Genomic DNA, 27,722 nt, shown 5'->3' on the forward strand with positions numbered 1-27,722 from the left:
CCACCCATTCCCTATCCTGTTACCCTGTTTCCTCCCTTCAGAACAGGTGTCACAGCCCATGGTCACATGGTTTTCTTGCAGTCACTGTCATGTTCATAGTAGGTCTTGTCTGGAGATGTAAGCCCTTGGGCCCTCATCACTGAGTCATCAGCCCTCCCACAGGCCGGGACTGGTAATGGTCACGCAGAAGAGGTCACTCAACAATATGACTCACACAAGTCCGCCACAGTGGGTCAGAGCCTGGGTAGAGCTTTGGGATTGTGTGACCGTGTGCCCTTTTTACACAGCCACCCACAGGCTCCCCATGCTCTCGACTGTGCTGCTGGATTCAGTCACTGATCAGCCATCCCACCTACTGGTTTCCTCATGACGTGGCTGCCTCTCTGGTCATCCAGGGTGGGGACTGGCAAATCAGGCTCCTGGACCGTGTCTGCGTGCAAGAGAGCCAGTGCCTGCTGCCTCTGCCCACCTTCTCCATTCCATCCTCCCACACGCCAGGACACATCCCGGCTCTGACGGTCTCCAGCACCCACAAAGGAGTTCAGTTCTGTTCCGTTCTGCACAGAGGAGTAGCCCTCGGCCCACCCCCGGACGTTATTCTGGGCACCCCAGCCCCTTGCTCAGGAAGCACGTGTTCTGGAGTCTTCTGTAAGGAGCCCTCTGGTGCCCTAGTCATACCCTCCCATCCCCAGGCTGTTCAGGAAAGGACAGGGCCCTGACTTTCTTCAAGTGGTGGCAGGAGATAGGCCCCTTTGTGCAGAATCACTTTGGTCCACTTTAGAGCAAAGGAGCACAGGACTACATACTTGACCTCGAACACACGATGTCCAAGACAAAACTGTCATCTGATTTTGGTCGAAGGTACCACAGGGACAGTCACCTCCTTTTGCCCCCAGATGTACCTCATTTTGTTCTGGCTCGTGGTCGGTGGCCTGAGGAGGAGAGGAGAGGCAGAGGGACCAAGGGAGGCCTGAGAGCAGGGCAGAGTAACCTTGAGGAAGCCGTTGGGCACAAGCCCGTAGGCTCCTGCCAGTATCGCCTGAGTGCCCTGCCCAGCAGTCCATTCTCTTTGCTGTCACGTAAGCTTAGGTACTTGAGTCCCCCTTCTGGGCTCAGTCGGTGCTGCCCCGGAGTTGGGGAGATGCTTAGTGCGAGAGCCCTTGGGTCCCCCGGGCCCTCCGCAGGCAGGAGCCCCTGAAGGTGAGATGCAGCAGCGGGCAAAGGGCCACCTGCCAGGGCCCTCGGCACCAGGGCCCGACAGAGTTGTGCAGCAGGATGAAGGCAGCTGGAACAAACCAGGAGGGGCAGTGGAGGATGAGCTTTATTTTGCCCGAACAGAATTTCAAAATGTTCACTGCATTATCACCATTTCAAACTTGGGAGATCTGACAGGGAGGTCCAAATTCCCCAATTTTATGTTAAACACCAGAAAATGTAAGAACCCAGACTGGTGTCCCAAAGGGCAGCCCTGCTTGGGGCCAAACAGTGGCTCCTCTTGGGATGGTTCCTGTGTCACAGACTTCACGGCTCCTGGGCAGAGGAGATCGCCTGAAGGAATGGTCCACGCCAAGTCCCCACTACACAAAAAGGCTCACACACCGAAAGAAGTCTCTGATCACCCAGTTTATTAAGTCAGTTTAAACAAACACAGATGCAGGAGGAGGAGGGGCAGGTAGACGCGTGGAGGGTGGGGCCGGCAGGGGAGCGGCCCGCACTCTCTGAGCTCAGGGTCACCCCACATTCTCCTGCTCTGTCTCTCTTTGCCACTGCAACCTCTCCCGCTCTGCTTGCCAGGACTAGAGCTGTGAGCAAGGTGTCTCCGTAAACACAGGGCACCCAGAGGCAGTGCCACTCGCTGCATGGCAGCATGCCTGCCCGGTGGCCTGCTGGATGGCCCAGGTTGTCACCAGCACTTCTTAGGTAGAGCACATGTGGACTCAGCATGGGATCAGCTCATGGTCACCACCAGTGGTGTTCATGCGGGGCTGAGTTAGCTGTTGGTCCTGAGCAGGCATGATCATGACCTTACACTTTCTTTCTCTAGGTAACGTTCTAATCTGTTCCCTCATATTTCTCTATTCTGTCTTTCTCTGACACGCCCAAAAGGTTTTAGACCCTTATTTAGCATGTCTTATGAATTCACTTGTATCTCGCAAGCTGCTTGAGTACAGGCTCTGTTCTGTCTGAGGTTTACCTATATCCCTAAACTGCAGCTTACTTGCTGGCAGTGCTTAGCCCTTCTGATGACTTCATCCCTCCTCTATAGCGGAATTGAGAGCGCTCACGTAACTCGTAGACTCCCGCTATACTCCCTCTGGTCCGCACCCCCGCACTCGTGGAGCCTCTCGGCATTGTGTTCCTCACTGAACCCTGTAGGCCAGTTGAGTTTGCAACCTCTCCTCAAGGGAGGACACCGTCATCCATCCAGCACCTTCTTCGGCCCAGCCTCTTTGCCAGACATTTCCACAAATGTGCAAACTGTACCAAAATGGGGGGGGGGGTATTATTTGCACTTAACAAATTAGGAAATTAGGAATGACTTGCTCAAGGCCACACAGCTAGAAGGGTGAACCAGGTACCAAATACCCATCAGATCTGAGAACTCTGAGCCATGCTGGTGCCCTTGCTTATTCATTTTAATGTGCCTTTTGCAATTTCACTACATTCTGTACTTCTTCGAAGTCAAGGCCGTATTTTAGTGTTGGTCTAAACATGGTGACCATTTCCACATCCTTGCCCAATATCTGCTATTATTTTTGTATGTATTTTGATTTTTTTATCTCGAGTTCTGGCCAAGTTGCAGGCACTTTGTAAATTGGGGGTCTTACTGAGGCTTTGATAAACTTGGAGAATTTGATGGTGGATAGACCTGCCAGGGAGCGTGATAAGGAAATGCCCAGAAAATTTGTAGTTTGAGAGTTGAAGCAATCACATTTATAGTCAGAGAAATTTCTCTTTATTTGGCAGAACAGAAATAAGAGCCATTCCAGTCTATTAGATAAACTACGCACACATACATCTTTTAGAAATACTCCCGACTTGATAGAATATAAATGTTCAGAAGGATTTGTGTGTTGGCATCTGAGTCTCTGCTTATTAGTAACTTGATAGATGATCTCCCTGCATGTGTATTAGCACAGCTGAGACAAATGGAGTGTTGCATAAGCCGTGGTCCATCTAGATCCCAATATCCAGTTTGTGTATTATTTTCAAACATAAATAACAAATGAAAGAAATAACATTGGGACTCGAAGAATCATATTTTATCCTGTTTTTTTTTAAGCACCCCTTCTTGTCTCTGAAAACTTTGTCTTTCACTGAAAAAAGTTAAGAAAAAACATTTTCCCTTTTTTGCACAAAGCAACTAATCTTTTATATCACTTTCATTTGAGCAGTTGCGTTTGTCTTCACAAAGTAAAGGCTGCATATATGAGAAACAGCAAAGAAGAAATGAGATTGACTTCCAAGCACCAAAGGAAAGCAATCACTGTGTTGTGGCCATGCCTTGAATTTTCATTTCAAATATGTTTTTTCCTTATAAGAATATATTAATATTTTGTCTTCCATAACTTCAGAATTTGGGGGGTTTTACATCTCTTCCTGAAATAAAATTGGTTTTTTTGGACTCCCCTCTTTGCAGTTGCTGCCCAAGGATACCCCTTGCCTTTCCATCGTGCGTAAGAAAAGGCCTTTCCTTAGGAACATGATCACAGTGCAAGGAGTTATCATTTACTAGGCACCCAGACACCCTGATGGTTGTTTCATATGCTTCTCGTTCATCTGTAGGTTAGTATCGTGAGCCCATTTCACAGATGAAGAAGCTGAGGCCTGGAAGGGTTGTGTGGTAGAGCCAAAGTCGCATAGCTAATTAGTGACTGGGCTAAAGTTAGGATCCAAGTCTGTCTTAATCCAGAGTTTTTCATTATTCCATTCTCCAGTGATGCCTGGTAGAGAGTTTGCATTCTGGACTTTGCCTCTGAATATCTTGGTAATTTGAAGGAAAATTGGTTAGGCTGTCATTCTCACAATTTCCCACAATTTTAAAGTAGAGTAATTTTTCCTGTTCCTCACTGGTTTTACAGAGGTGTTAGGGGAAGGGAAAAGTACTTATTAGTAATGATCTTGGATTTGAAAGGCATCCATCTTATCAGAATCTTAGAGTGTTCTTACATTCTTTCAGATTTACCTTCAAACTAGTAGACAGAGTAAGTACACTAAAATAAATGGTATTATCCCAATTTTGAAGGTGCTGAAATTGAAGCATAAAGTCCTAATTCCTAGTTATTGCAAAAGGCTGAGACTTCGGTCAGCTAGAAAGCGCTGTTTGATTTTGCACCGCTTCATGGTTATGTAGATACGGTGTAACTCAGCAACCAGCTGCTAGGCTCCTTTCTTCATGACAAGCCATATTCAGACTGGTCTGGAAACCAAGGGCTCTGAGGCACTTCCTGTACTTGTTGGTGCTACATCTACATAGAAGGATGTCTGGGGAGTTTCCTGATTAACAGAGCTGAATAATCTTCTATCTGTGTGGGTCTCCTATTTTCAGAAGTCTTGATGCTCCAAGCTCCATACGTCTCTCCCGTCTGTGTCACCAAGAGTTGGCAGATCTAGGACTGGATTATAGATTCCTCTCTCCTTGCCCAGTGCACTGGCTTTAAGACCGTGCTCCTGCTGCTAGGGCCTGACTTCTTGACTCAGGAGCCTGCGAGGTAGAATTCCCATAGTCAGTAGGCTGTAGGCTGCTGGTTCCTCGGCCGCTGCAGTGGAGGAGGATGCCTGCTCTCGCCGGGATCTCAGGACGCAGTCTGCGGGCGTGTTTCACCTGGCAGCTCTTCCTTCGCCTCCTAGGTGGTTGCTGACGCAGTGAGCTCAACACTCCTTTCGGTTTCTCAGAAGGAAAGGTATATAAACTCACCTGGAACTTCCCCAGGGAAACCAAGGAAGGAGGTGCATTGCACATCTCAGAGCAAACAATTGAATATACCCTGTTAGCTAATTATGTTCTCCCAAAACCACCAGCCTTCCCTCTCTCTGCTGCCTAGATATCCTTTGAGAGCTCCAGGGCTGCCCCTTGCTAAGTGGAAAGATTCAGCTTCGGCCTGCTTTTAAGCATCTTTCCCAAGTTTACGTACCCAAAGGACCTGGACATTCAGAAACAAACACTCTTATGTTCCTAGGACCCACCCCCTTAGAGCAACTTAGAGACCACCTTTTGTTTCTTGATATGTTTTACTTCTTAACCTCTATTTCCCTTACCTTTCTTACCCCAAACCTGTCATCGTGGTATTTCTTCTACATCAGCAGACTTCTGTCTCCAAAGGAATTAGATAAATAACATTTTCTCTTTCTTTGTTTTATAATTCTTTACCCTCTCCCGTTATCTCCTGTAACGCTTACTTTCTAAAAACTTAAAACAGTTACAGGTAAGCCAGAAAAGGACTAAAACGCAGGTCTTTCCACTGCCCACATTTCAGCATAGAACGGGAACTAGGAAGTGCTGCAGAAGAGCATTTATTGAAAAGAGACTCTGGGCTCTACTGTCTCCATTATGCGTTCATTTATTATTTAAAAAATACTCATTTGGTACATGTAACATAGTGGTATTGTTTTTTTTTTTAAAGACCATGCTGGAAGTATCAAGATACTGAAGAACAGGAAACATGAATAAATAGTTCATGTACTCTCTGGTCCACTAAGGGGGTGAGGGGGAGGCATGCAGAACAATGCAGAGCAAAAGGGCTGTGGAAACAGAGCAGTCAGGAAGATAACATCTTTGTTTACGTGAAGAAGATGGGTGGATTTCAGTGACAAAGGCCTGAGGGCAGACAGAGACAAGTCATCTGTGGGTAAGAGGAAGTAGTGCAGTTGGAGGCCAACCTTGGGGAGTGACTCTCCTTTAAGTAGAGGTGAGTGGGAACAATGAAGTGAAGATGAAGATGAAGAGGTGGGGGGGGGATGGGGAAGATGGGAATGAATGTGGCAACAGCATAATTTTGAGACCTGCTGAAAGGTGCTCAGGGAGTTGGTCTTGAGTAACCCTGATCACCTCTTTAAAACATAATCATTGTCCTTGAGGCTTGAAAATCTAGAACGTTTTGAAATACTCATTGCAGAGAATGTAATTTGGAGGGATTTCCAAATAGGAGTAACCCTCTTGAGTCAAAATAGCATAAATTGCATACATTCTGCTATCATGGGGGGCAGCACACTGCAGAGAAAGCTGATACCAGAGACTGCCTGATTTGGGGGGAATTATTCTAATGTTTCCTAGAAGGTCTAGGGAGCTAGGGAAATGAGGACTTGGTCCTCCAGTGGTGGGAAAACTGACCTGGAGTCCAGGTTGGAACTGGAGGAGGCAGAGGGAGCAGAAAGGAAGAGATGAGTTAAGAGACCAGAAGAGGTTTTGGGCAGTTCCAGTGAAGACAGGCAGTGGACTCCACAAATGCAGGATGAGCATGCTCATCAGAAACACTTTGAAGAACTTTGAAGAACTGGCCATCTTAGAGGTCCCAAAGCAAGGACATAGAGGATGATGGTAGGCTGTGGTCAGTGAGGTATTAGTCTCTTTCCAGTTTAGTTCCATGTGTGACAGTTCTCTGAGCTTTTAACTAAGTCTGTTATACTAGTACTTGCTACCATACAGATTCCAGTATTTATAATATATTTCATGTTCCCGCAGACATGTTCACAGTTCTGTGGCTGCAGAAGACTATATGTTGCACAAATCTGATAAAACTCTAGTATAAAGTTTTAGTGTAAAAACTTGTAGTGTCTATTAGGTTGGCATCTGACTTACTAAATAGAAGGCATTTTATTTTTATATACTTTAGGCCGCTCCTCAAAATGTTGTTAGCAAATAAATGTTGGTTGAGAGAACTCTACAAGTAACTATTTACAAGGAGGCCAGTTAGAGTATTTTTCTTTGGGTGAGAAATTGTAGACTCTCATCCTTAACACAGATAGATATACACAAGGGAATATATACTGATGACAGATCTTAAAATCGACAATTCTCAAACCAGCAAAATATGTATATAACATAAATTTGTGGAAAGCACTCAATAGAGAATTGGTTATAAGTAAATGCAGTTCATCTCATGGACATGTTTATGGTGGTTAAGTTGCACTTGATCATTTTATGGCCCAGAAAAGATGGATTTGTATCAGCAGAGCCATCCAGTGACAGAGACGTAATGAATTTGCTCCTCAAAGATATGGAGTAATGATGCCCTGCTTTCTCAACATAGAAGAACAGAATCGAATATTTTGACCTGATTTATTTGGTGTAGTGATCTTCTGTCCTTTCTGTCTGCATCAACACCTCATCCCATGCCCATTTTTAATTTGGGGTGAAAATAGGACTTCAGTATATTTTTCCCCCCTCTGTATAGATTTTCCAAACTTCACATGCACCTTTTCCCACCTCCACAGGTGATGGTGTCTCCATTATTAGAAGGGACTTAATATTGACTCCACGTTTTCCTGTGGAGAGATGACACGTGTGGTTGCCTTGCCCCATGCTCCCCTCCGCCACCCCCTGTTTCTACAGTGATCATGACCGGCCTTTATGCTTTGTCATCCTTGTCCTCATCCTGTTTGCATTTTGGCAGACAGGAGAGATTTAAATGTTTAAATAGAAAGTAGGAAGCTTGAGCCATTGCAATCCCTATACTTAACCTGGGGTCAGGTCAAGATCGCAGGGGTGAAGGATTTAGAAATCTCTATATATGTCACTGTAAACTTGTGTTATAGATATACTGAGAAGGCACCATATTCTCAGTGCAGTCAAAAAAAAAAAAAAAAAAAGAAAGCAGATCATCATACTGTGTGACCAAGTCAAATAATCTGGCTCAGCTGAACCTCAAAGAAACTGCTAGAACAGGGTATGTGGAGCCAGGATGGCAGCAGGCCCTGTTTGCCATTTTGACAGATCTGGGCCAAGCCTGGAGCTCTTACCTGATTGGAAAAGAAAGATAATCTTAAGTACATCTTTCAGCAAACTGCCTGCATCTAATGTGATGCCTAACACGTAGTAGTAGCTCAATAAAGGTTTATTTCGACAGTGAACGGTTCTCCCACCTCCACCCCAATTACTGCCAAAGGCTTATTCCCTCAGAAGGCTTAAAAGTTTATAGGGTAGCAAGGCATTTATATAATTAATATCAGTTCTGTAAGTTAATTAATACAACTTTAATTATGTAACTGATATCCTGTGATAAGTGCTCCGGTTAAACTGTGAGCTACATGCTAAGGAACCATGGAGGACAGAATGATTTTTCCAGCTTTTCCAGGGAAAGCTGCCTAGGGAGGAACTGTGGTTTGGATGCCACCCAGGAGAAAGCTGTCTAGTCACAGAATGGAGTATACACCTGAGGAGGCCATTCCAAAGATTGCAAAAGACCAATGAATAGGCCGTATTTCTGGGTTAAGTTGTCTGAAGTATGAGATTTCTGATCCACAGGGAGCTGAGGTTAGAAAGGTGGCGTTGGGTCAGCCTGGAAAAGACCCTGAACGCCACGCTGAGGGCCCTTGGCCATGAGGGAGGGAAGGAGTAGGGGGAGAGGAGATGGGAGGATGCTAGCACACCAGATTTGATTTTCAGGCAGTAGTACTAACAGTGATTTACAGCAAGCCTGCTTATACCGAAACCCCTAGAAGGTTTATTAAAACAGATTACCAAGCCCCACCCCAGAGTTTCTGACCAAGTAAGTGTGGGTGAATCCTCAGACTTTGCATTTCTAACAAGTTCCCGAGTGAAGCTGGTGCTTGCTGGTCAGGCATCACACTCTAAGAACCAGTAGTTTTGACTACAGACTGAAAGTGAGAGAAGGCAAGAGGGGATGGAATGCAGTGTTTAAGAAGAGGGCTTGACCTTCACAGGAGATCTGATCCATATGTCATGCCTGGTAATAGGGAGAAACATGAGGTACAGGGTAGAGGGTGGCATAGGAGACTTGCTTAAAGGTACCTGGGGAAGTGTTCTTCTGATTTCTTTCATTCTCTCAGTAAAATAGGAATTCAGGTTATCAGCTGAGGACAGGGAGAAAGTGATGAAAGCTTCAGGGGAAAGATGAGGTAAACTATTTACAAAAGTGATATCTAAGAGAAGCGTGGATAGGACTGGAAAAATGGGATATGACAGGTGGGAGGCATCCGGGCTGACCTGAAAGTGGGGATTGTGACTTTCAAAGAGACCAGTCAGTCCACGTCATGGTGTGTTTTTCTTTCACATTCTGCTAGGCAGGTGCAGGCCTGGAGTAAGCAGACAGTTGGATTTCACCAAGGTTATGGTTTAGTTATTGGTCCAGGGAATTTCAAGAGCAGGACGAAGAGATTTGTGGTTGAATGCAAGGGAATGGTTGTCATGACTGCCCATGGTATCCAAATTGAGGTGAGTAAGGAAGTAGGGCAAAGGTTGAGGAGCAGGTCAGGGTGTTGGAGGGATCATCTGGGTGTTACTGGAATGACCCAAGATTCACGGCAGGTTTTCCAAAGTGTTGGAGCAGATGACAGTGAGCAGAATCTAAGACCTTCAAGGAATTAGAGAAGTAATTAAGGTGAGTTGAAAGCTGCAAGAAAGATGGACGGAATTTAGGGTCTGAAGGCATGAGCTTCACAGAGGAGGGGTTTCAGAATGGAGAGGGGAGCAGTGGTTTGAAAGTTGGGTAGAAGGACAAAGTCTGCCTACATCCCAGCGCAATGGGAGGAAGAGTATGGGGAGAAAACAGTCCCTACTTGAGAGGGCTGCCAGGGAAGTGACTCCTCAGGGAAGAGCCAGCCTTCATTTAGAGTGAAGATGACAGAGATGTTCCTGGAAGAGGCTCAGGATCTGGGGTCTTTTGCTCACAATTGACGAGGAGCTAAAGAGGTACAGTGGAAGCAACCAAAGAGCGCCAGGGAGCACAGGACGGATGAGGGAGTCCTAGGCGTCTTTGGTGACTTTCATAACACAGCAAGGTCTCACCTGTGAGCATCCAGCCTCTTACTGCTCCCGGGTCACAAGTGTGGCGCCATGAACTTTCTGGACTCTCTTGGCAAGTAGGCAGCATCCTAGCCCTTCCTGTTTTCCCTTTGACACCTGGTTTGTGTCCATCCAAAGCAGAGTATTGCTGTGTTCTCACCCTAAGGAAGTCCTCACACCCATGCTGATTGTGGTGGCCTCTGTCACAGTCCTTTGTGGGGTCTGTGGAAGAGAAGAAAACCAAGAGAAGGCCCCTCCGCCCAGCTTAGCTGCAGGGTGCAGTGTTTTCCAAGCTTGAGTGACTTGCATACCAGCTTTCAAAACTTACAGCTGCTAAGCTACTGTACTATTTTTATCTAATGATTTTTTTGGTAAAAACACTTACCTTTTTTTCCTTACAGAACTATCCTTTTTGAGGGAATTCATCAGAAGAGATCTGCCACAATTAAAAAATTCATTGTAAATAATGAATACATTGGGGCACCTGGGTGGCTCAGTGGGTTATGCCTCTGCCTTCGGCTTAGGTCATGCTCTCAAGGTCCTAGGATTGAGTCCCACATCGGGCTCTCTGCTTAGTGGGGAGCCTGCTTCCCCCTCTCTCTCTACCTGCCTCTCTGCCTACTTGTGATCTCAGTCTGTCAAATAAATAAATAAAATCTTAAAAAAAAAAGTACAGATCCAGAATGTTGAAAATTCTTTAACAAAAAAAAGAAAAAAAAGTACATCCTTATATGACTGAAAATCATTTCACTTGCCACTTTGGGAAATGAATGAACCCAAGACTGGCTGATGGGGTGCCTGGATGGCTCAGTGGGTTAAACCTCTGCCTTCAGCTCAGGTCCCGATCTCAGGGTCTTGGGATCAAGCCCCGCTTGGGATCTGCCTGCCTTTCTGCTACTTGTGATCTCTCTCTCTGTGTCAAATAAATAAATTAAAAAAAAAAAAAAAAAAAGGACTGACTGAGACTCAAGACTTACTCATCCTGAAACTACCCACATGGGAATTCCCCCTACTACTACTTCTCCTCTCCTACTGATCCCATGTGGGAGAGTCAGGCTGAATGACAATGCTTGAGAAGGGCATTGTTGTCCTATGCAGGATACAATTTCCCATACAGGAACAAGGCCCATGCAAATGCCCTGGGTGGGAAGTAGTATGTGCCTTCAGCGATTGTGGCAAGAGTGAACACACCTAAGGGGAGACACGCTAGAAGTGAGGCTGCTGCAGGCAGTGGGTTAAAAAATTAGAATTTGGGTCTTTAAGATAAAAAAATGTAGATCTTTTTCTATGAGCAGCATGAAACTACCAGGTGGTCTTGAGTGGGGGAAGGTGTGTGTGGAATGATTGGATTTAAATTTTAAAAAGCTGCCCCATCAGTTTTGCAGAGCAGGGATTGGAGGGGACACATGTGGACACAGACAACTGGGGGAGTCCCTGGTAAAGGCCATTCTGGGACCAGATGGTGATGATGGTGGTGGAGGATGGAAGGATAGAGCTCTAAGAAATGTTTACAGAGCAGAAAGAGTAAGACCTAGTACCTGTTGGACTACTGGTCATGTTGGTGCGGAGGAGGCGGATCAGATGTGGCTTCAGTGTCTGTCTGGTGGAGCTTGCTGGATGGTGTAGTGAAATGGACCAGACAAGAGCTGAAGTTAAGACTAACGGCGAGCACTTGAAGTTTGGTTTTAGACAAGATGACTTTAGAGTTCTTGTGGTGTGACATGTCAAGAATGACATCTCTAAGTTGAGTACATGGGTCTAGAGCTTAGAAGAAAGTTGGGAAATATAATGGGAATTTGAGACTCATTAGCCTCATTATCAAGGCTGGTGGGGTCTCCCAGCCTCCCATTGTCTTGTGACCTTGATATGTGAGCTGATGTGCCACAGGGCCTTTACATGTGTACCAGTCAGCACATTCAACAGGAACAGTAAGTTCAACTACCAGTTAAAGGCTGGGTTGAGGGGCGCCTGGGTGGCTCAGTGGGTTAAAGCCTCTGCCCTTGGCTCAGGTCATGATCCCGGGGTCCTGGGATCGAGCCCCACATTGGGCTCCCTGCTCAGCGGGGAGCCTGCTTCCTCCTCTCTCTCTGCCTGTCTCTCTGCCTACTTGTGATCTCTCTGTCAAATAAATAAATTAAAAAAAAAAAAAAAGGCTGGGTTGAGAATTCCTCCTCAAAAATAAAGCAAAAATATACTACGTGTTTTTATGCTAATAATTGAGATACAGAAATTTTGTTTTCTCATTTTTCTTTGTCCTCTTTTCTCCTTCCATCTCCACTTCCTCCTTTTTTTCTCAGCTTTTTCTTTTCTCATTTTTTCCCATCCTGTCCACTATGATGGCATGTGGTAACCTACACTGACACTTTATGTGGGCATGGCGCCATAACAGAAAGGTCACCCTTTGGGATTTACTTTCCTCAACCCAGGTGGAGGGTTAAGGGACCCTTTTTATAAACAATTGAGAGGTAACTGTTTGTCTCTCATTTTACATGAGCACATACTGCTTATAAGCAGATTTGAGAGCCAGAGATGCATCCTTAAGTAGAGTACGCTTTTATTTCTAAGTCTTATTTATGCAGCTAGATTAATGTTTTCGGTTCTGGAGAAATTTTACATGCTAATCACTTTTTGTTAATTTTAAAATTATTTTTTTAAAAATGCTAGTCATTTTTTTCCTCTAATTAATGCTGATTTATTTTGATTTTCCCGGTTAATAGATTACTGTCCTAGATGAGACATGGACCGTATTCAGACGCTACAGTCGTTTTCGAGAAATGCATAAAACATTGAAGTTAAAGTATGCAGAGGTAAGTTATAAAATAATTATCTCCAATTAAGAACATTTATTTTATAAAGCAAATGAGCTGATTGCATTATCAATGCTCCCCCCCCCTTAAGTATCAGCTTGTAAGTGTCACCAAGTTTTATTGCAATTACTCATCTGTCAAAGGTAGTTTTTTAACTTCTGTTCTTTCCAATTCCATTCTACACAATTGAAACATTTCCTAAAAAGATTTTGAAAGTGATAGTAAGGTGATGGTAAATGAATTCTATCCTTTTCATAAACTTTACAGCGCATTTTAAATAAATATTTTAATCAGTTTATAACTTTTGAACTGTAAGACCTAGTAAAATGAAATAGTAATAAATCCCTCAATAGAGATTTGCCTTTTCTTCTCTTAAAAAAGACTATTAATGCTTAGACTTCTACTTAATGAGAAGTTAAGTCTTAAAAGTTAATTTTCCACCAGACATGGATGGAAGATAGATTGTTAGAATGGAATTATCTAGAAGCAAGGAGGCATTTCATACATCTGATCAGATATATTTTGCAGATATCTATTTCATAGATCTGATCAGAGTCTGTTGATACATTGTTATTCTTTTCCTCTTTAGACAAAGACTGGTTTTTAAAATACTTCTTACTTGGGTTACCCAGGTGGCTCAGTCTGTTAAATGTCTGACTCTTGGTTTTGGGTCAGATCATGATCAAGCCCCATATCTGTCTCCATTGGGGAGTTTGCTTGAGGATTCTCTCTCTCTTTCTTTCTCTCTCTCTCTGCCCCTAACCATGCCCCCGCCTTCACACTCAGTCATTCTCTCATAAATAAATAAATAAATAAATCTTTAAAAAAAATACTTTTTAGCAGAGAAAAGTATTCCTAAAATTAATGTGTATCTTCCAAGTGAATATTTACTTAATTACTTTTATTTCAACTAAAGGAAACCTTGTATCAGCACAGCTCTTTGGGAATTTTGGGTTGAACTGACTACAGATCAGTCTGTAGTCACTGTCTAATGCCTGCTTTCCCTAAGTATTGCTTTTCAGCACTATTTTTATAGTTTTTTATGATATCCTAAAAAATACTTTAGTCAGACATTTTTTTTCTAGTTCAGTTCACATTAAATAACTGATGTTTTCTTAACCTTTCCATGCCTTCTCCTCTTCCTTATCCCATATAAATATAAAGAAATTTCCCTTTTGTAAATAAGATGGTTCCTTGAGTTCTGGTAAAATTGAATTATGTGAAATCTGGTTGTTAAGTATTAATAGTATTCAATTAAAAATTGAAGAAGCTTCAGGTAGGAATTTTAGTTCAGTGTTCCTCAGGAAGCTTCAGTTCTAGAAGTAACTACATCAAAGTCAAGTTATTAAGTTTCTGCAATTTACTCTTCATGTCCCAAGTTAATATTGATAATAAAAATTGGAAGTATCATGTACATATTAATGTATAGAGTAACTTGTTTTTTTTTTTTTAAAGATTTTATTTGTTTATTTGACAGAGAGAGATCACAAGTAGACAGAGAGGCAGGCAGAGAGAGAGAGAGAGAGAGAGAGGGAAGCAGGCTCCCTGCTGAGCAGAGAGCCCGATGCGGGACTCGATCCCAGGACCCTGAGATCATGACCTGAGCTGAAGGCAGCGGCTTAACCCACTGAGCCACCCAGGCGCCCCGAGTAACTTGTTTTTAATGTGAGTTTTGCTGCTCATGACCTGCTTGATTATAAGTTATTATCCCAATACTTTAATAATGTACAGGTATTCATATTACTTACTAAATCCCCTGATGATATAAAAGTGTATATATCATATCAATATAATATATATGTATCATTCATTCCGTGATTTATTTCATATCCATTCTTTCAGTGACATTAGTTAAGGGCCATACTACATAGGCAAATTTCATAAATTCTAATAATGGATTGGTGGACAAGAACAAAAAATGTCTTCTCTTATGTATCCTCAACTCCTTTGGACAGACTGACAACAAGGAAAATAAAATAACTAGCACTTAATGAGTATGCTATGTGACGATTACCATCTTATGTGAGCTCCATGCCTTTGAGGAAGAATAACGGCAAAATGTAATGGGGCAGAAGGTGTTAGGCATTTTAGTACATGGTTGTTTCAGAGTTGGCTTTCTGACGAAACAACGTACTAGTTGAAATTTGAGTCCAGAGAGATGAGTTTGCACAGATTGCACAGCCCTAATCAGTGTTTTTGAAGAAAACTTCAAAACAAACAGAAGCAATTTTTTAAAATATAATAGAAGAAAATACACCTGAGGTTAACAGTGATGTAAACATGTAAATCAAAGAGGTTGCCTGTTAGCAAGTGAAATTAATGAACAGAGTTGATCACATACGTAAAATTCTTCTCAAGGAAAGAGAGTATATTACACACCTGCTGAAAAAAGTTAAGTGACCTTCGAATGAGGGAAATCAAGCTGATCTCATTCATTCAGTCATAAGTCTGTATTGAAAGACTCCACACTGAATACCACTGTGAGCATGACGGCCACATTCCCTCCTCTCACAAAGCAGAGAGAATGAGCAATAAACAAGCAAACCAATAAGTGAGATAATTTTAGACAATGTTAAGTGCCGAGGCAGTGTGATAGCATGATAATGTGGCGTGATAGCTGGACACGTGGGGAAAAATCTGAATGTTAGAAAGGAGGCAAGCATGAAAACCTGGGGGTGAGCTTATCTTCAGTAGAGGGAACAGCAAATGCACAGGCCCTGGAATAGGACCAAGCTTGGCATGTTCTGAGAACAAAAAGACCTGGGAATGTCAGGTGTAGTGGAGATGAGGGCAGGAAGTCGGTAGGGACTGTATCATGTAGGGCCAGGAGTTCAATCCCATGTGCTGTAGGAAACCACGGGGTGATATTAAAGAAGTTCTGAACATTCAAACTAAGCTGGGATTTCTATTTTTTCCATGGATGACTTCTCAAAGAAACCTTTTTCCGAAAGTCAGGCTCATGATCTAAATGACACTCAGGATTGAAAATTGCTTGTCTGTATTGAGTCTAACTTTGTGACACAATTTCTTTCTTCTCAGGGCAAAATGTTAAGAACTTTTTTGTGTACCTATTTGAAAGAGAGGGGGTGATGTGAGTAGCTATTTGAAACCATGTGGCCATATCCTAAAATGCACACTGCCTCCAGAAAGGGAAGTTATGCTACTTAAAAAGGCTGAGGGGATGCCACCGAGCTTTGCAATAGCCACACTCTGGCTAATTTCCTCACAAGTAACAGTGCTAATGGTGCCCTGGGTCTTGTGTTAGGCTTTGTGGCTCATGACCTCCTGTGGTTGGAGCCAGAGACTTGCTTCTTGTCACACAACTGGTCAGCAGAAGCCAGTGTGGAAGGCCAGGTGGTTGGACCCCATTTACTATTTCTAACCAAACAATACTATTCAAATAAAAATAGAGGGGAAAAGTTGATCTGTAAAAATACAGCAGCATGTCATTGTAGATCTAGATAAATCTTATTCCAGTGAGGGGAAAACAGCATCACCCATTTAACATTTTCAAGATGAAGCTTAAATGTCAAGTTGAATATCAGCTATATTTTCTTTTTTTTTTTTTTTTAATTTTTTTATTTTTTTCAGCATAACAGTATTCATTATTTTTGCACCACACCCAGTGCTCCAAGCAATCCGTGCCCTCTACAATACCCACCACCTGGTGCCCCCAACCTCCCACCCCCCACCCCTTCAAAATTCTCAGATCGTTTTTCAGAGTCCATAGTCTCTCATGGTTCACCTCCCCTTCCAATTTCCCTCAACTCCCTTCTCCTCTCCATCTCCCCTTGTCCTCCATGCTATTTGTTATGCTCCACAAATAAGTGAAACCATATGATAATTGACTCTCTCTGCTTGACTTATTTCACTCAGCATAATCTCTTCCAGTCCCATCCATGTTGCTACAAAACTTGGGGATTCATCCTTTCTTTCTTTCTTTTTTTTTTTTTTTTTTTTACAGCTTTATAAACTCAGCTATATTTTCTAACGTAAAGTTGACTTTTCCTTTTGTGCAGCCTAATCTTACTTGCTAAGTGTTCATGGGGACTTGAGATCAATAATGTTTATTAGGTCTTCAGCAGTTAGGACTGCTCTTAATATTGCAACTATTAGTGCCATCTCTGTATATAATATTAATCTTACTGAAGTAATCAGCTACCTCCAAATGATCTACTTGGCCTGACAGTGTCCCAGAAATCACTTGACTTGTCAAAGTCGGAGCTTCTTCAGGAACGTCAAAAGGTTCAGATAGAGGGATGCTGAAAATTTCCTCTCACAGATGACTGTTCCATAGCCAGAGTGGGAACATGTTTTATTTACCTCACTCCTTCACCAAATTGAGGTCATTATTTCTATACAAATAGAAAACTACTCTTGTTTTCTCAGTTGTAAGGGTAACAAGATGGTTGATTTTTTTTTTTTAATGGTGATACATACTAAATTTACCAAGTTATATAAGGTTTCACATTTTTAATCAAGCTGAGAAAATAATTTTTTTAAAGATTTTATTTATTCATTTGACAGATAGAGATCACGAGTAGGCAGAGAGAGAGAGAGAAGAGGAAGCAGGCTCCCCGCGGAGCACACAGCCCGATGTGGGGCTCGATCGCAGAACCCTGGGATCATGACCCGAGCCGAAGGCAGAGGCTTTAACCCACTGAGCCACCCAGGCGCCCCAAGCTGAGAAAATATTGAAAAAATATGCTTGAATTCAAAAATACACAGGATTTGTAATTATTTGCCAAGATAGAGAATCTCTGTTCACCTTAAAACTTTAGTTTGAAAAGAACAAAAACAAAACAAAACAAAAAAAAACTTTAGTTTGGGTTATAGATTATAATCTTTTGGAACTCTTAATTATATCCTATTCATTCACACTTCCTTCTGGAATTTAGGCCTGTTTTTCCTGGGGGATATATCTCTGAAGAAGTTTAACGAGACAGTTCCTTTTATGGAGATTTTCTCTTTTCTTCCAGGGATGATTTCTTTCAGATCATAAGTTACATATTTATGGTAAAAGATTGAAATTATTCAGAGATGTGTACATAGAATGTGAAAGTTTCTCTTCATCTAGCTCCCGGAAGTAAACGTTCACAGTGCCCTCAGAAGGTCTTCTTGGGTCCAACTAACCATTCAGTTTCACAGGACTCCCATAGGCCATACTTAGCATTTTGAGGGACCTGAGAAAGGTGTAAGACAGATAGCTCTGCTTGCCAGCAGAGTACCTATGGGGACATGCTGAGTTACAAGAGTTACCTCACTCAGGGAAGGCTGGAGCTCTGGCTTCCCACCAGTGAGCTGTCACTTCCCCAGTCTACCAACACTTTATCCATTTACCAAAAGATTGATCATTCTTCCAAGAGCAGTGGCCCTAGTAAACAAAGTTGGCATACCACCTTACTAGATTTTCAGAATCCTTTTCATGGACATATGGGTAATTTCTAGATCCTTGCTGTTGTGACTACCTCTCTGTGCATGGTCTTTTTTTTTTTTTTTTTTTTTTTTTGGAAAGAGAGAGAGCTGGGTGGTGGGGGTAGTGGCGGTTGGGGCAGAGGGATAGGGGGAGAGAATCTCAAGTAAGCTCCATGCCCAGCACAAACCCAGCATGGGGCTTGATCTCACTACCCTGAGATCATGACCTGAGCCAAGATGAAGAGTCAGATGCTTAACCGACTGAGCCACCCAGGTGCCTCCTCTTCTTGAAGATACCTACACACCTTCTGATTCAGATAGGCATACTTCCCCTGTGAAGCAATTTAGTAATTGCTCCACTGTTTTTAAAGACCAATTTACAAAGAATCAAGATTAGGGAAAGAACACACAGAAACTGGGGAGACTGAGAGCCCCAGGGCCTTGCCTCCAGTAGTGACAAGGTTTTAAGAATTCCTTCCTGTCATTCAGCTAAGTCTTCTCATTTCCCTGTTTACTTACTTTTATTTCCTTAATTATTTATTGTATACTATATTATCTCCTTAAGGAGAAGGAGATCAACTAAAAACCCCTCAGGGATACTTTATATACACTTGGGTGGTGAACCAGTTAACGCAGGGAGGGGTTGACTATTAGCTGTAACGTATGTCTGTGAAGAAAACAGAAGGGATTTTGGATTATCACACACAAAACAAATCTGTGAATTGAAGGACCAAGGAGCCACTGGGTCCCATGAAATGCAGGCCTGGAGACTGAGGGCATGAGCGAAGCAGAAACTGAAGAAGAATTGGGCCCATTGCTTTTGTACAGTGACAAATATAAGAGTAAAAAAGAAAAGAAAGTTCTTTATCCTGTATAATATTAAAGAAAAATAGATTGGCTGCAGGTGATCTCAAACCCTAACGGAGTGCTATGCTCATTCTACTTTCAGAGTCCCTGCCTGAGTAGGCTGAGCCCTCACTGGAGGTGCTGCGTAATTCAAGGTTTTTAAAATTGTTATTTTATTTTTATTTATTCATTTTCCTTGATCTTAGCACTTTCTTCTGGATTCTAAATAGGTTTCCCTTTTGTCTTGAATTAATTTGTCCTTTTGATAGACTGACATGTATAGTGCTTTCTTTCTTTCTTTGCTCCCCTTCATTGACCTCATATGGAATCTTAATCAGACTAAACCCTGTGTTTTCAGATTCCACGTCTGTACAATGATAATGCCACAGCCAGTTTGTAAAAGCTTGTGAACGCCTCAGCTAAAATATGTTATTGCAAGTGACTATGGAGTCATATGAAGCATCTGCCAGAGACCATGTCTCTGCAATTTTATCATGCAAATCATTTCTGCAGTGCTCTTTATCTGTATGAAAATTTTTTTACTGTGTTAAAATCAGTAGTATAATTAATCCCTTTAAACATCAGTCAAGTTAGATGCTCAGAAACGCGTGGTCTCTCTTGGCCACAGAAAAGGCAGAGTTCCTGTTAATGTCTAGTGTCCACGAAGTTTACCTATGGATCCACATCCCAGTCTAAGGGTCCATCAGATCAAAACACAGCTCATCAAGAAGCTGAAAAGAAAGACTATTTGAACACCATGTTCCCTCTCAACCGTTAGAGCGAATAGTGAAGACATAGTGTCCCTGCCACCTGCTTTCTGGATGAGTGGGCTAGTGGGCTCTGAAGGTAGTTAATGACGTAGTAGGACATGGGGCTGGAAGATGAGAGGGTCACTGACAGCTGCTCGTTCTAGGAGGTTCAGAGACACCAAACTCTGATTTTTAGAGGACTTTATTTAATACATTTAACAAGAAGCCCTCCCTTCCAAGTGCTGGAGCCTAGTGGGCACCTCACCTCTCAGGAGAACTGTCTCACGCCGGAAGCAGAGAGGCACTGGAGTCCATCACCGAGGGCCCTTTTGTAATTGTGGCCTAAGAGCGATTCTGAAGCAGGTGTGTGTTGGTCTGCCTAGTGGCAAGAGGATGAACCATAGAAATGGGCTATGTTATGGATTGAAATGTACCGTCCAAGTAATGCTAAGGGAACTCTTAATGCCTGTGTGTGCTGAGAGCCTAAGTCCCGTGGAACATGACATGGGCCTGTCTGCCTCATAACTGAGTTGCCACAATTAGAGTTGAGTTGGACTCAATTAGAGTCCCCGAGCGTCAAACAGGAGATTAGCCTCCACTGGCCGCATCCCCAAGTGGGCTCCCTTCTTCCTACAGAGCTAAGGGAGAAAAACATTTTCAGAGCCTTCAAGTAAAGCATGAAAGATTGCTATATTAGAGCAACTGTTCTATCTACCGGGTGCCCAGTAAATACCAATGGGAGGAGGAAAAAAACGATTAGGCAAGAGGTGATTTAATTTGTATATGAACTTTCAGTTTGTGCTGATAGAACCATTTCTCACCGTCTTTATTTTCCAAGTAATTTCCCTAAAGCAGCACCAAAAAAAAAAAAAAAAAAGAAAAGAAAAGAAAAGAAAGAAAAGAAACTGGCTGTTGGCCTTGGATTTGTTTTGGACAACTATTTACCATCCATCACTGAAATGCATTCTCAACAGTTTTATAACCAGCATTCCAAATTTAATATAAAAATTGCAAATCTGCTCACCACCCAAATTACAGTGCTACCCACCATAGCCACAGGGAGCATCCAGTAAGCCTTATATAAATTCACCTGCACCAAGCCCTCAGCCCCCTTGAATTTTTAAATAGCAAACAGCTACGGAGGCAAAAATCAAACGCCGCCTGCCAGCTTCCTGACCTAGTATGTTATGAAAGACCCAGGCATTTTCACTGTATGGTTTGCATCATACCATTCTCTCCACCCGATAAACAAACAGTTTTCAAGGGTAGGGGTAGCTGGGAGCAAAAAGCATCAGAATGTGCTGGGAAGCTTTTCGGGGATATGTGGACACAGACGCCACACTAGGAAATTCTGATTCGGTAAATCCAATGTGGGGCCTAAGAGTGTGTAGTTAAGGACCAGATTCCCCAAACGATACCCTCCAGGCCACTAGTTAATATGCTGCCTGTCATTTCTTTTGCATCCACCTTGGGAGCATTAGTTGATTTTTCATTATTATAGGTCACCAGTTCTAAAAGGTAATTTTCCAGGGACCAATAATCTTGTCAAAGTTAATGACAGGCGAGTTTAAGCTTAGACAGTGAGAGCATGTGGATTGTTTCTTTGACCACCCAAAACTCTGAAGCATAGAGTAGCTGACGAGGAGACTTCTAAAGCAGGGGTTGGACCCATTTGCACACTACGAAATGTAAGTTCACCATGGCACCTTAAAGATCTGGGTACTGCATGGTCTCTCATTTTAGACGTGAGGACTCAAATGCCCAGAGTTTTGTTGCAAGTCACACCAAGACTTGGGGTGTAGGCAAGGTTCATGTCTCCAGATTTCTAGTCCTTCTTTGTTTTGAGTCTCCTTCTCCATGACCGTGTTCCTTCAAGAAGAGGGAGTTTTCAGAGTGCCCCAGATGAGACCAAAGAGAACATTCCTTCTCTGCAAAAATCTGTTACATAAGCAAGTCCCCACGGAGAACTAGAAACTGGGTTTCTTCTGTGAAATGTGTGACAATGACAGGTTCCTGCCATGCTTCTGTCCCTGAAGGGGCAACTAACATCATAATAAAAGATGGAAAATGCAAGCATTTGAGTTAGTCCAACTGTATAATTATTCTTAAATATGCAATATTAAATTCTCACAGATCTGAAACATTTCTCACTTTCAAAAATCATTGCAGCCCATATGAATGCCCTCAAATCTGTCTTCCCTGGCTCATGCCTAAATAAGATTGACACTGGCTTTGGGAGGAGTAAGATTTTACGTGGAAAAGTTAGAATCCTTATGCCGAATATGACGAGGTCAGTGCAGTCTTAACTGTGTGTCCAGTGACGGTTTTGTACCCAGGATGACTCTGAGTTTCAGCACTTCGGTGACAGCAGGACAGCGGCTCTGTCAGTGGTGTGTCCTCATTGTAATTGCTGGCTGCTCCACATGGACTGCCAGCACAGAGGCCTGCCTTGCTCCCTCATTCAGCAGATATTCAAGAAGAGTCACGAATGTGCCCGGCTCAGGGCGAGGCATGTAGCAAGGTATTCATAAATATCGGGGGTGTGCTTGTTCTCATATCAAAGGTCCAAAGGTAACTCATCGCTCCTTCAGTAATCCCCCTAGATTGTTCTGAAGAGTCGCTCCTTCATGCCTCCAAGTTCTTCCAGAACTTGGAAGAGAATTGCTTATTTGTTTGTGAGTATATTTCTCAGTGACAGCTGTTCTTATAAGGCCTTGGAAGCTGCTATTAATTTTTAGTAGTCAGAAATGCTCCCACCTCGTCAGCTGTGAGAATTATGACAGCTCCTTGATGCGTTTTCATTATTTGCATTTCTCAAAAGCTGGAGTGGCTAAAATTTACAGCCACAGACCCGCAGGGTGTGGATGTTTCAAATGCAGTCAGTCATTGTGAAGGTATGTCTACTTGTAAAAGACAGGTTAATTTGACCAATTAGAGTGCCAGATGGAAGCCCCCCCCCCCCAGTCTTTAAAAATTGGGTACTACTTAGGTAGCCAAGTGTTACAGGAGTAAGGGAAAAAAAATGCCTAACAAATGAGGAATGAAAATAAAATACACTTTTATTAGGTGGTAACAGAAGTCAAATGTTTTTCTTTCATTAGTAAAGATTCCACACTTTATTAGTTGTTTTCAGTTTTCTTTCAGTGATTTATAATCTAGTTTCAGCAGCTTAATTGTTATAAAATCATAAAAGAGAAGCAAGACTTTTTATCACTCATTTAAATTTTTGTATAAGGGCTGCCTTTATTTATATCCAGAGGAATAGCGATGCCATTTATCAAAATCTGTGCTCTCTGTTGCCTCTGAGACCACCTGGACTTAATAAGAGTCTGGCTAACCTAAAAAGTGAACTTGGCCAAAAGAGAAAGGCTTATAGTAGAAGCAAACTTTTCCATTATGTATAATTTGTCTTCTTGATGGCAGCAGAAGGGCTGACCTATCTTATTATAATCTAGTAAACACTGAAGTCAGGATTTGAGCGTGATGGGTCTCTGAAGATAATTGGGCTATGTCAGTTTACCAGGAATCAGAAAGAGAAAAAGCAACTTGGAGATGAACATTTCACTCTGAGATCATTAAGATCATTAGGAAATATTACAAAGCAACAGAGAATGCTGACTACGTTGCTGATACATAGATACGTGGCTAGCTAGCATGATGGATGAATAGATTCTCAGTGCTTTCATTTTCCTTAAACTGAGATTCACAGATAATTCCATAAAGTGACTGTTAGTTATAAGCAGCTACTGTCTTATCTGACTTTGTTGATTGTTCTTCATGTAGCTCTGTTGTTCAGTCTATAAAATTAGAGGACTTTTGTTCAGAATAAAGTTAATAACTTGGGTTTTTAGACTCCACAATCACTGAAGAAGGGAAAGACAAATTTCACCGGAAATCAGTAGGCCTCAAAATTACTGATTTCATTTTTCTTTTTTATTTTTATTTTTTAAAGATTTTATTTATTTATTTGACAGACAGAGATCACAAGTAGGCAGAGAGGCAGGCAGAGGGAGAGGAAGGGAAGCAGGCTCCCTGCTGAGCAGAGAGCCCGATGCGGGACTCGATCCCAGGACCCTGGGATCATGACCTGAGCCGAAGGCAGCGTCTCAACCCACTGAGCCACCCAGGCGCCCTGATTTCATTTTTCTAAGGGCTTTTATTTCAGTCTTTTTGTCTTTAGAATATGTTTTATTTACTGAATTGCAGAACAAGCTTGTCATAATGTTTCTCTTAGGCCAAAGAAATGTGCTGTTTTATCCTCATTTGTTTGTTTCCTGTGTTTTAGTTTGCATAATCACATTTCATAATTATACACAGTAGGCCATAGGGCTCCTAAGTTTTCTTCCAGTGTTCTCCAAGACTACCATGTCTTCCACAGATATCCAATTTATTTGATCTTAGTCATGATTTTTAACTTTAACGTACAATTTTCCCATAAGGGCTCAAATGTCTTTACATCATTTCCCACTTCTGCTGCAGGGATAATGGCTGTAGCAGGAAGAGGTACCATTTTAAGGGATTTCTCATGAATACTGCATTCCCATTTGTGTCTGTCCTTTTCCTGTTCTACAACCTCTTCAGAAGTAACATGCTTCATTACTGTATTGAGCCCTATTTTCCTTCTACCTGCCTTGGCCTGTCTTCAAATAAGAATGCGGCAAAGATTCTACAGGAAGTCAGTATAGTCCTCAAAGGCAATACAGCCAGGAGAATAGGTAAAACATCTCCCGGGTACCTGAAATGCTACTTCTAAGGTCCCACATACAATTTTAATCATCGGTACTTGAGATACAGAATTTCAGAGCTGAAAGGGAACTTGAACCTCTTCGTTCAACTCCTTCAGGTTTCGCAAGTGATAAAACTAGAAACTAGTTTTCGTACATTGTACCAGCAGCTCCATGCTGAACTGAGACTTGAAATCTGATTGCCCCAAATCCCAGGTTATTAAAAGAAAAGGACATATGGTGTTAATTTAACTGTTCCATTAAATCTGTAAAGAGAATAATCACTTTTTATTGTTTCTATAAAAATGATGCATGCTCATTTATAAAAATTTCACATAATACAGGGAGAAAGCAACAGATTGCCCAAAATCATTCTCTAAATATAATTAATGTTACTATTTAATGAACATTATCTTAAGTACTTAAATGGATAGGCGTGGATAAAAGGATGGATATGTAGGTTGGGAAAAAATTAAAATGAGAAAAAGAAGAAAGAATGCAATACCTTTATAACGTTAGGTTCACTCTAGATATCCTATCTTTGATTGCTAACATTAAATTTAATTTTACTTGAAGGTGTCAGAAGTGAAAGAAAATGAAATAAAACTGAAGAAATTGCTGAACTTCAAATTAAATGTTGCTCTGCCAGAAGTTATAAGTTCTCTAAAATATATGTGACTATTAAGCAGAAGGATTATAAACAAACATAAGAATGTGAGTTGCTAGTTTTCAAATGTGTTTCCATTTTACAAATTATCAGTTGTGTTTCCCTTTTATGAACAATCAATTGACTTTTGAGCACGCGTTTGGAGGTCCTAGCAGAGGAGCGCAGCTACTTGTATACCCTTGACCAAAGAACAGTCCTTCCTCTAGTGGGGAAGGTCATCCTCTATGACTGAGCGACTGAGCAGGAAGCTTCCAGGGGGAGGGATGCACATGGAGCAGTGAGAGAGGAAGGGGACACCCGCCTAGCCAGCCAGATCAGCTGAGTCAGCTCTGGCAAATCGTGGGGTGACAGAGGTCCCAGCCAGATCACTCTCACATCCACCAACTGATTCTTGTGACAAAGACAAAATTAGCACGCTTTAACTCCCATCTTCCGAATTTTAAAAGTCATTTTATATTATTATTTTACATTGTCAAGTTATATAGCATTCACATTCTTTTATACCTAAGCCAAATATATTTCCCTCTTGGTTGTGAATTTAAAGAGAGACAATGATCACTTTACCATCATTTCTTCATTCCTGAGATCTTTATATGGTGCTGCTCTTGGTTGGTTATTTTTGATCATCCAGTACCTTTTGGAGAAGATGTCCCTTGATGTGTTTTGAGTTCTTACGTGCTTGAGAATGTCTCTCTGTGGCCTGCACGCTTGAAAGACACTTGGGTTAGGTCTAAACCTGTGGGTCACATTCCCTTTCCCTTAGCACATTTCATGTTGGGTTATTTTCTTTATGTACTTTATGCTCATCTGTTTTCATTTTATTTATTCTACTTCTGTTTCTTCTACTGGGACTTTCATTCCGATTAATTTTTTTTTTTTTTTTTTAAGCAGGTTGGAGGTAGGGAGGCTAGGTGAGGAGTAGGCACAGAGGGTGTGTGGTACTGATTGTTCAGTCAGCTTTCTTTATTTGAGAATAGTTTAGATGCTTTTTGTCTGTTTGTTTTTTGTTTTTTTACCTTTCAGCATGCCCTGTTCAGTTTTTGCTGAAAGCCAGATATGGTGTATTGCCTAAAAGGGATTGAGGTAGATGGGCCTTTTGGTGTGAGGTTCTAGGTTCACGGGCTGGGATGCAGATGGTGCTCCCAGTTTGCTGTAGCTGTGGTTTCGGAAGCTCACCTTTCCCCCAGTGCCCTTGGTTGGGTCTCCCCTAGAGAGGAAACCCTTTGGGTTTTCCTAGAGACTTCTTCAGTAGAGCCCGAGGCTTATAGTTCTTTGATCTGTAATCTGTTGTGCGGGAACCTCCCCTGATGCGTGGTGAGGTGTGGCGGGAGGGGAAGACTCCGTAGGCCTTTGATCAGGTTTCCTTTTCCAGTGAGCCTGCTGTTGGGCATTCCACTCTCCCTAGGTTGGTTAGGCTTTGGTTACCCAATGTATGGTTAGATTCCAGTAAAAGAGTTTCCCTTGAGTGCAGGCTCTGGGTATATTCAAAATGGTTACTTTTTCTCTCCTCCTGCCAGAAAGTAGTGGATTTTTCTGTCATCTCACAGTGAAGACGTGGGTGGAGGTAAAAGTAACAGAAGTATGTGGACCCCACCCAGACACCAAGCTTGTAAGGCAAATACCTCTCTGCACTGAGCCTCCAGTAACTCCCGGGTTACAGCTGGAAGGTTTCCGGATTCTTCCTGGCCCCAGTACAGGCTTCTGCGCCCACGAGGCTGTTATTCTGTCTCCGCCCACCTGTCTCCCCAGTTTGGGGACATCAGTTTGCCCATAACCTCAGTTCTCGGATGGATCAAAGAAGAGCTGTTGAGTCTTTCAACATCTAGTCTGTTCAGCCTGTTTCTTGTTGTGAGGACAAGAACGATGGCTTCCAAGCTTCTAACGTGTCACATCAGAAACCAGAGGTTCTATTCTAATAGCTTTAGATTTACGGCTTCCCTATTATTAATAGCTTACTGTGTATTGTACCTACGTCACAACAAGTGAACTAGTACTGATACGTTATTATTAACGAACGTCTAATATTTGAGAGAGAGAGAGAGCACACAGGTGGCAGGGGCGGGGCAGAGGGAGAAGCAGGCTCCCTATGAGCAGGAAGCCTCTTGCAAAACTTGATCTAGGACCCGAGATCATGACCTGAGCCGAAGGCAGACATTTAACCAACTGAGCCACCCAGGAGCCCCTTACTTCTCATCTTTAAGTGAAATGGACTGATTTTTGAGGGAAGTAACTGGTTTATCACAAGGGCAAGGAGGGGACAAATATTGGGGATAATGACAGCAACCTATTGCTTACCTAAACTGCCTGAAATTTTTCTGAATTTCTTTCTACCAGTTTTTTCTTTGTTTTGAGACACTTGTTCCCTTATTTTCTGGTGTTCACGAGGGCTGTGGGGTCACTGTAGGGTCAAATGCTTTCCCTCTAACACTGTGAGCTTCTCCAGGTTCTTCTGCCCACGGCCCCTTCTCACCTTCCTCTTTGCTGCAGGTGTCCCCCACCTTTTCCCTGTCCCTAGAGTTTTAGCCTCTTTAATCACAGTGTAGTGGAACG

General features: G+C 42.5%; 1 protein-coding gene across 4 annotated transcripts in view; it reads left to right on the plus strand.

The window, feature by feature from the left end:
- Window positions 1-27,722, plus strand: part of KIF16B (kinesin family member 16B) — a 282,073-nt gene that overhangs the window by 215,612 nt on the left and 38,739 nt on the right. For all 4 annotated transcript variants that reach the window (XM_047744532.1, XM_047744534.1, XM_047744535.1 and 1 more), the window contains one exon: window positions 12,682-12,771. In XM_047744532.1, the coding sequence (XP_047600488.1) occupies window positions 12,682-12,771 (90 nt within the window). The remainder of the gene's footprint in view (window positions 1-12,681; window positions 12,772-27,722) is intronic.

Source organism: Lutra lutra, chromosome 9, assembly GCF_902655055.1.
Source record: "Lutra lutra chromosome 9, mLutLut1.2, whole genome shotgun sequence".
NCBI classification, from domain to species: domain Eukaryota; kingdom Metazoa; phylum Chordata; class Mammalia; order Carnivora; family Mustelidae; genus Lutra; species Lutra lutra.